The sequence below is a fragment of the Nematolebias whitei genome, chromosome 16 (genome assembly GCF_014905685.2).
Source record: "Nematolebias whitei isolate Nwh7 chromosome 16, NemWhi1, whole genome shotgun sequence".
NCBI classification, from domain to species: Eukaryota; Metazoa; Chordata; class Actinopteri; order Cyprinodontiformes; family Rivulidae; genus Nematolebias; species Nematolebias whitei.
In genome coordinates, this window is record NC_056513.1 from 9,702,922 (window position 1) to 9,711,500 (window position 8,579).

General features: G+C 47.9%; 2 protein-coding genes across 13 annotated transcripts in view; both read left to right on the forward strand.

Moving 5' to 3' along the window:
- The window catches only part of LOC119422304 (sodium/calcium exchanger 1), an 11,296-nt gene extending 9,932 nt beyond the window's left edge, over nt 1-1,364 (forward strand). For 10 of the 11 annotated variants that reach the window (XM_037689632.1, XM_037689628.1, XM_037689639.1 and 7 more), the window contains 3 exons: nt 320-425; nt 495-767; nt 907-1,364. In XM_037689632.1, the coding sequence (XP_037545560.1) occupies nt 320-425; nt 495-767; nt 907-1,283 (756 nt within the window). In that variant the 3' untranslated portion in view covers nt 1,284-1,364. The remainder of the gene's footprint in view (nt 1-319; nt 426-494; nt 768-906) is intronic. The other variant, XM_037689636.1, reaches the window with a different exon arrangement.
- A 2,554-nt stretch (nt 1,365-3,918) lies between these two features.
- On the forward strand, nt 3,919-8,473 carry psen2 (presenilin 2). Of its 2 annotated transcripts, XM_037689643.1 has the most exons (11): nt 3,919-4,020; nt 4,174-4,375; nt 5,816-6,018; nt 6,088-6,229; nt 6,423-6,490; nt 6,647-6,867; nt 6,979-7,077; nt 7,192-7,251; nt 7,318-7,410; nt 7,478-7,593; nt 7,691-8,473. In XM_037689643.1, exons 2-11 carry the CDS (start codon nt 4,250-4,252, stop codon nt 7,844-7,846), a joined length of 1,284 nt encoding a protein of 427 aa, XP_037545571.1. In that variant the 5' UTR covers nt 3,919-4,020; nt 4,174-4,249; the 3' UTR covers nt 7,847-8,473. The 2 variants fall into 2 exon arrangements, with proteins under 2 accessions (XP_037545571.1, XP_037545572.1); XM_037689644.1 differs by lacking the exon at nt 3,919-4,020 and having other exon boundaries at nt 4,054-4,375.
- The last annotated feature ends 106 nt before the right edge of the window (nt 8,474-8,579 follow it).

Consider the following 8,579-nt stretch of genomic DNA (forward strand, 5'->3'; position numbering starts at 1 on the left):
TTAACTGAATACAATTGTCCTCAGAGGACAACTTGGCTTAATACAACTGTCCACAGGGGACAGGACTTAGCTTAATGCAACTGTCTTCAGGGGACAGGACTTAGCTTACTCAGACTGTCCTCAGGGGACAGGAGTTAGCTTAATGAAACTGTCCTCAGGGATGGGACTTAGTTTAATGCAACCGTCCTCAGGGGACAGGACTTAGCTTAATGAGACTGTCCTCAGGGGACAGGACTTAGCTTAATGAAACTGTCCTCAGGGGACAGGACTTGGCTTAATGCCACCATGAGGACAATAAGGAGTTGTTTCCTGATTTCAGAACATGGTGGACAAACTCATTAAGAAGACCAACCTGGCTCTGGTGATCGGGACGAACAGCTGGAGGGAGCAGTTTATGGAGGCCATCACCGTCAGCTCTGGTGCGAGTTTTACCTGAGATTGTCTAAGGCAGGAGATCATGAAGGAGTTCAGGTGTTTGTCTCTGCCCTCCCCAGGTGATGATGAAGACGGTGAATGTGGGGTGGAAAAGCTGCCCTCCTGTTTCGATTACGTCATGCACTTCCTTACCATCTTCTGGAAGCTTCTGTTCGTTTTCGTTCCTCCCACGGACTACTGGAATGGCTGGGCCTGCTTCGTCGTCTCCATCATTGTCATTGGTCTCCTGACCGCTGTCATCGGCGACCTGGCATCTCATTTCGGCTGCACCGTCGGCCTCAAAGACTCCGTCACCGCCGTGGTGTTTGTTGCTTTGGGCACTTCAGTTCCAGGTGAGCGTCAAACACGACACTCGACCAGCACATGGATTTATCCATGGCAACAAACACAAACAACTTAAATTGGGTCTAAAACCACAGACCCAAGTCCAATCTGAACCACGCTGTCCACACTCTACTGTCTCTCTTTCAGACACCTTTGCCAGTAAAGTGGCAGCCATTCAGGACCAGTACGCCGACGCTTCTATTGGGAATGTGACAGGAAGCAACGCCGTTAATGTCTTCCTGGGAATTGGAGTGGCATGGTCCATTGCTGCCGTCTACCACTACACCCAGGGGCAGGAGTTCAAGGTGGACCCAGGAACGCTGGCCTTCTCTGTCACGCTCTTCACCATCTTTGCATTCATCTGCATCGCCGTCCTGATTTATCGCCGCAGACCTTCGATCGGCGGCGAACTGGGCGGTCCGAGAGTCCCTAAAATGCTGACGACCTGCCTATTCTTCAGCCTGTGGTTGATGTACATCGTCTTCTCATCGCTGGAGGCCTACTGCCACGTGAAGGGCTTCTAAGAGTTCTGCTCTGTTGGACCCTGTCAGGTTCCAGCAAACTCCAGTTGGGTCTGCTGGACCTGGCTCCTACAATGTGTTCTATCTGCGAGGTTGGGTGGAGACTGGTTCTGATGGTTCTAGCTTTAAAAGAACTTTAATGTGACAGATTTCTGTTTTTCCTAAGAATAAATAAAAACTCTGATGGACTCTTGTGGGTCCTGACAAACGTTGTAAGAGTTGTAGAAACGTTTAAATGTTCTGCTGAGTTCCTGGTGCTTGTCCACAAACAGCTGAAAGAGTTCTGAAGGTTCTTATTATGTGTCAGGAAAAACAAGCTCTGGTTCCTGACAGCTAATTTCTGAAGACTTTATTGGACCAAAATAAGTTTTGCATGTTCCCTGCTGGGTTTTCTAGGCCCGACAGCTGGAATGGGCTCACACACCATCTTGATCCAGAACAAAGTGATAACATCTGGTTGAACGAGGATCTTGATGGTTGGTTTTTCTGTGATCTCTTAGCTTGGATCGATCTGTTCTGATACCTGGCTCATGCATTTTTAAATATCTGAGAAGAACCTTGATGTTTCCAGAATCTAATTCTGATGACAGGCCCTTCCTGCTGAGGGTTTGTGACCTCCCAGACTCCGCCTTTCTTCGAAAACACCCGTCTACCTGAATGACTCTTTTCCTTTCGCTCAACGGGAACGTTCGTCTTTTCTTCGTGCATGAACTCTAGAACCTCGTGGACGGTACCAGCAGCTGTTTAACGTGACTGAGTTGCACCTCCGTGGATATCTGCACTGAGTTTGGGGTTTTGTTAATCGAAGCGTTTGGTTGTTGTTGTCTGAGCCATGTGACGCCGCTGAGACGAGTGGAACGTGTTCCACCTCTAACCGGCGTCCATCGGGTCATAAGTAATATTTGTCTGATGATGTAAACATGAGTTGTCTGAATGTTTAAAATAATAAAATTCAGTGAGTGTGGACGTGTCTAAATCTGTCGTCCTCAGAATAAAAAAAAAACCATCAACTTTGGTTTAGTTTCAGTGAAATCGTGTTTATAAACATCTTCTAGAGCGGATCAAGATTTTCTTTGAACTTGGGCTCCTCCTCCTGCGTTTCAATCTTTTCAGAAGTGACCTTTGACCTCATTCAGATGACACCAGGAGCTGAAAAATGAATTATTTATTCTAAGACAATACTAAAAACTTACAGAAGGAGGGAGACCGGACTGACACCAGAACCATCAACGCTATGCCAGTGGGTGGAAACAAGACAGGGCCCATGATGAAGCAGAGACACCTGGGCAGACTAGGAGCAGGTGAAAGTGGGCGGGGCTTACCGAAGAGGAGTGGGCAACGGTAAAAACAAAACTAAACCCTCAAAATCAATCCTAAAACACAAAAACTAACAAAACCGTCTGTTAGCAAAATATCTCCTGGACCACTGGATGGATTTTAATGAAACTTTCAGGAAGTAATCATTTCATTTTCGTCTGCAGCTAGATCCCATTTGGAGTCAACCGAATTCAGGCCGGCTGCCACAATAGTAGCTGAGAGTCATCGCTGACACGTGCACTGAGGGGCCAACAGGTTACGATCACGAGACTGTCTAGGTTTGAGGTCATTTCTCAACACGACAGGATTTTAACAGACATGAAAGGTGGCGTGTGATAAGCATAACCTCCATCAACAGACTTCATGTGTCAGAGCAGGTACAGCTAAAAAAAAACAACTTAAACATTAAAGAAATTAAAACATGATGGAAAATTTGTTTTTCTTATCAATCCCTTCAGAAAGTGAAACTCTTATCTTACACATAGAGTGAAATATTTCAGCCTTTACTTCTTGACATTTTGATGATTGTAACTTACAAATAATGAAAACCTAAAACTCAATGTCTCAGAAAATGAGAATTTTCCAGAACAAGCTTTTGGTAACTTTAGCAGCGTGTGCATGAAGGAGCCGAGTCCTGCTGGAAAATGAAATCAGCATCTCCATAAAGCTCGTCAGCTGAAGGCAGCATGGAGTCTCTAAAATGTCCTGGTAGATGCTGTGTTAATTGTGGACTTCAGAAAACACAGTGGACCAACACCAGCAGAGGACATGGACCCAAACCATCATTGACTGAAGAAACTTCACTCTGGACTTGAACAACTTGGATTCTGGACCTCTCCTCTCATCCAGACTCTGGGATCTTGATTTATAAATCTTTCGTGTCAAAAGAGGACATTGGACCACTGAGCAACAGTCCAGTTCTTTGTCTCCTCAGCAGGTAAGACACTTCTGATGTTGTCTTTGGTTCAGGAGTGGCTGCAGGAATGAGACATTTGTAGCTCATGTCTAGGTGTTACCTGTAATCAGCTGATTGAGGCTGTTACACCAGGGGTTTACAAAGTTGAACCTCTTTTAGTTTTTTTATTATCTGTAAATTATAATCATCAAAGTTACAAGAAATAAAGGCTGAAATATTTCACTCTGAATTTAATGAACACATGAAATAAATGAGTTTATCTTTTTGAAGTGACAGACCGAAAATATTGATTTTTTTTTTCACCTTATTTTAATGATTTCAGACGCACCTTTGTGTTTAAGGTTGTAATGCGTTTCAATAAAGTTTGTTTAAAGGCGGCGGTGTGACGTCATTGCTGTCACGTGCCCGGGTCAGCTGACTGTTCCGGGTCTGTCGGTGTTTACTGGGAGCTCGAACGGAGATAAAGTCCAGCAGTTCTTCATCCTCCTCCTCTTCGGTTCTGTTCAGGTTCGTTCCTCCGGACACTTCCGGTCTGAAAGGCTCGCGCGCAGTGATTTGTGGCGGGAAAGTTGAGGTTAATTTCTGCTGGAAGTGGGTTCTGTCGGTTTGATGGACAAATTAAAACAAATGTCATAATCAGTAGGTTTCTGTTGACACCAGGACACCAGCTGGACCCGAATCCAGAGCGGGCAGGGCTGTGAGCAGAGTTCGAACCGACCCGGTTCTGTTTGCAGCCATGAACACCTCAGACAGCGAGGAGGACGTCTACAACGAGAGGACGGCTCTGGTCCAGTCCGAGAGTCCCGTGGTTCCGTCCTACAGACCCGACCCAGGTCTCAATCCAGAGCAACAGTCCAAACGGGTAAGAGTCGGGTCCTGTTGGCCCAACAGGGACCTGAAAGTCCAGAGGGTCTGTCAGAATGACTCTCAGCTACCACCACTCCAACATCAGCTGTTCGCTCCTGGCTGTGGCGGCCATCTTGAACCAGTGATCACATGTAGACAAACCTAACCCATCCAGTGGTTCAGGAGTTATTTTGCTAACAGCCAGCTTCAGTTATGGGCAATAATTTAACAGCTTCCTGTTTTAATAGAAAATAAACTTTAAATTCAAACTTTTTTTTATTATTACAGGAAACTTTAATCTCAGTGTTGTTTTGTTGACAAACAGTTTGTGTTTCCTGTCAACATGGCGTCAGCTGCCTCTGACCACTGGACGTTTTATTCTAGAGCCGAAGACAACAGGAGACATGTGAACACAGTTGGAGAGGACGTGGAGGGAGGAGGACTGAGGACAGGGTGAGGACTGAGGACAGGGTCAGGACACCTTGCCCTCTACAAGATGAGGACAGACTCAGGACAGTAACATTGTGAGGACCGAATCAGGACAGAGGACAGTAACATTGTGAGGACAGAGTGAAGACAGAGTCAGGACAGAGGACAGGATGCAAATGAGTTCTCGTGGCTCAATGGGACTAACCTGTTTAAATAAAGGTTGAATGAAAGAGTGAGGACAGGGTCAGATGGGGAGGACAGTGTGAGAACAGGACAGGATGAGGACAGTAAAGAGTCAGGACAGTGTGGGAGGACAGCTCTCTGTCTCCCTGAAGCAGCTGCAGTCCGTCTCGTTGCTCCTGCCGTGTTTCAGGAACAGTTTGTTGGAGTGATGACGACTAACGTCACTTCTTCTGTTTTAATCTGATCCTTGGTTTGGAGCCGGGCGGTCTGAGTCCAGTGCTGCGGGTTGTTCAGGGTCGTCTCTAAGACCTGCACTGGTTCTCCTTCAGCCTGGCCGTCAAAAACACGTCGTCGTCTTCAGGAACTAAATCAGTTTTTGCTCAGGCCGTCTCCAGTTTGGACTCCTTTGGTTCACAAACGTATGAAAGTCGGTCTGTCCAGAGCCGAGCTGCAGGACATCCTGCTGGGCTGAGGGGACGTCTCAGGACAAAGAGACGTCCCCTCGGCTGAGGATCATTGTCCTCAGGAAAAAGAGTGAGTTTAAATGAATGTCTGATTAAACTCGTTCTGAGTAAACCTGTTGGTTTTGTCAGGTCAGGTTGAGCGTTTGTTCTGATTGTTTCTGGACCCGCTCTGTGGTCACTGGATCTTTAAGGTGTCAATCACTGGACAGAACAGGTCTTTCATTTGTCTGTATGATGAGGTCACACCTCCTTCAGGAGGAGAGAGGAACATAGACAAAATATTTGAACGTTTTTATGTTTTCAACACTCTTTGTGGTCGTTTGGACTAGATCAAAATCCAAACTGTAGAATCTGACTAACGCCGCCCTCTGTTGGTGCAGGAGGGGATCAGCAGGCGGAACCGTCCAGGCCTGGACGGTGGGGCATCTGATCAGGAGGTGGATGCCGACGAGGAGGAGCTGCCTCTGAAGTATGGAGCGAAGCACGTCATCATGCTGTTCATCCCCGTCACCCTCTGCATGGTGGTGGTGGTTGCCACCATCAAGTCAGTCAGCTTCTACTCTGAGAAGACCAACCAGCAGCTGTAGGTCAACATGGCCACCGCACCACATCTTCTTGAGCTCACAGCTAACCGTGACGTTTGCCTCCACAGGATCTACACGCCGTTCACCGAGGACACGCCAAATGTTGGCCGCCGACTCCTCAACTCTGTCCTCAACACCATCATCATGATCAGCGTCATCGTGGTCATGACCATCCTGCTGGTGGTCCTTTACAAGTACCGCTGCTACAGGGTTAGCCCCGCCTCCTGTTATGGTCCCTCCCACTCCTCTTACCCCTATCAGATTTCTCATGTTATGTCCTGTCCTTCTGTTTAAACTTCTTCAGTTCAGACCCCTCCCTGTCTGTTTAGACCCCTCCTCCTATAGCAGGAAGTTTGTGGTGTTTGCTTTGGACCGTTTGTGATTGATGCCTGTTGTTGCTTAGTTTATCCACGGCTGGCTCATTCTGTCGTCTCTCATGCTGCTCTTCTGGTTCAGCTTCATGTATCTGGGGTGAGTCCTGCTCTCCTGGGGAAAAAAAACACAGTTTGAAGGGGATGCTTTAAGGGGTTGGGGGGTAAAGAGAGATAAATCGGTTTAAGAACCTGTTTTAGTTGAGCCAGCATGGCGTCGGTTCAGGTGCATCACGGGAGTTCTGTGTCCTGTCAGTGAGGTGTTTAAGACGTACAACGTGGCGGTGGACTACCCAACAGTGGCCATGATCATCTGGAACTTTGGGGCCGTCGGGATGATCTGCATCCACTGGAAGGGGCCCTTGCAGCTGCAGCAGGCCTACCTGATCCTGATCAGCGCTCTCATGGCACTGGTCTTCATCAAGTACCTCCCCGAGTGGTCAGCCTGGGTCATCCTGGGAGCCATCTCTGTCTACGGTAGGTCCTCCCTCACGATGGGAGTCGGAGGCTTTGTTTCAGATATTATGACGGACGTCCGCATGTTTCTGATCAGCTGATTTCCCAGCATGCCTTGCTCTGCCCTTACAGACCTGGTGGCTGTCCTCAGTCCTAAAGGACCGCTCAGGATGTTGGTGGAAACGGCTCAGGAGCGCAACGAGCCCATCTTCCCCGCCCTCATCTACTCCTGTGAGTCCATCAATAATCAGACTCTGTCAGAGGATCAGTCCTAAAGTAGACAGAGCTTCACCAGCAGAGGCGGAGCCTCAGACTAATGTTGTCTGTCGTTTGGTGTGCGAGCAGCTGCCATGATGTGGACGGTGACGATGGCGAACTCTACGGACGCTCAGCGCACTGAAGCAGGTCTGACATCACTGACCTTTGACCTTGTTTCCTGTGTGTTAATTTAACCTAATGACACATTTCCAGTTTCAGATGAGGAGGCAGAGCAACACAAGAGGAGGGCGGAGCCTCAGGGTCAACAGCTGAGGACCCTTTCAGAAGAGGAGCTGGAGGAGGAGCGTGAGTGCAGTCTGTGCAGGGGTCAGAGGTCATCAGGTGTGTGTGTGTGACGTGTGTGTGTGTTCAGGTGGGGTGAAGCTGGGCCTTGGCGACTTCATCTTCTACAGTGTTCTGGTTGGGAAAGCTGCGGCGACGGGTGGAGACTGGAACACCACCATTGCCTGCTTCGTCGCCATCCTCATTGTAAGTCCTGTTGGAGGACGACACAGTTGTGTCTTTAGCACCTGTCCTTTACCTGTCTGTCCCTCCCGTGTCTCTAACTGTCCCTGTTTCATCCCAGGGCCTGTGCCTAACTCTGCTGCTCCTGGCCATCTTTAAGAAGGCCCTGCCGGCGCTGCCCATCTCCATCACCTTCGGCCTCATCTTCTACTTCTCCACCGACTTCCTGGTCCAGCCCTTCATGGACAGCCTGGCCAATTACCAGTTCTACATCTGAGACCAGGCCCCGCCCACTTCACCTGCCTCCCCTTCTCGATGCTGGTCTGTTGATGCACAAAGACTGCTTCCTGTGCAGGCCTTGGAGCCACAGGAAGTGATGTTATAGTCAGGGTGTTAGCAGGTTGTCTCTACTCAGGTGTTTAGTAGATGAAAGCTCCGCCCCCAGTCTGTTTCCAGTTTTTGCCTTCTTCCTGGTTCGGAGCTCACAGTAACGTTTATTTTATTTATCTGAGAAGAAGAGCTTGTGATTAGCTGATGCTGCTGGCAGTCAAGGCAGACACGCCACCTTCATGTTTGTTGTCTGAGCCTGACTGACCTCAGACCAGCTCTCATGCCAATCAGGAGCTGAAGTACGGAAGCTCAAAGAGGACAATAAATATTTTTAAAGGAGGCCATGAAGTGGGCGGAGCTACTGGTTTTCGTACATCACAAGCTTGGTTTGTATCGGATTAATAAAGATCAAAAACATTTACAAGACAAAGTAAAAGCCTCAATGAAATGTGTGCAGCTGAGGATGTTTTATTTTGAAATATTGTAATGAATGTAAAGATTTGAACGTATACTTGAAGTATCTAACAAAGTAAAAAGACCTGGACAGATTTACCTTGTTGAAATGTTTCATCTTTTATCCAAAAGACTTCTTCAGTCTGAGGAGCTGCAACAAACTCAGTCCCATAAATAGCACCATAAGACCGAGTCTGTTGTTTGAGTCTTATGATGCTATTTATGGG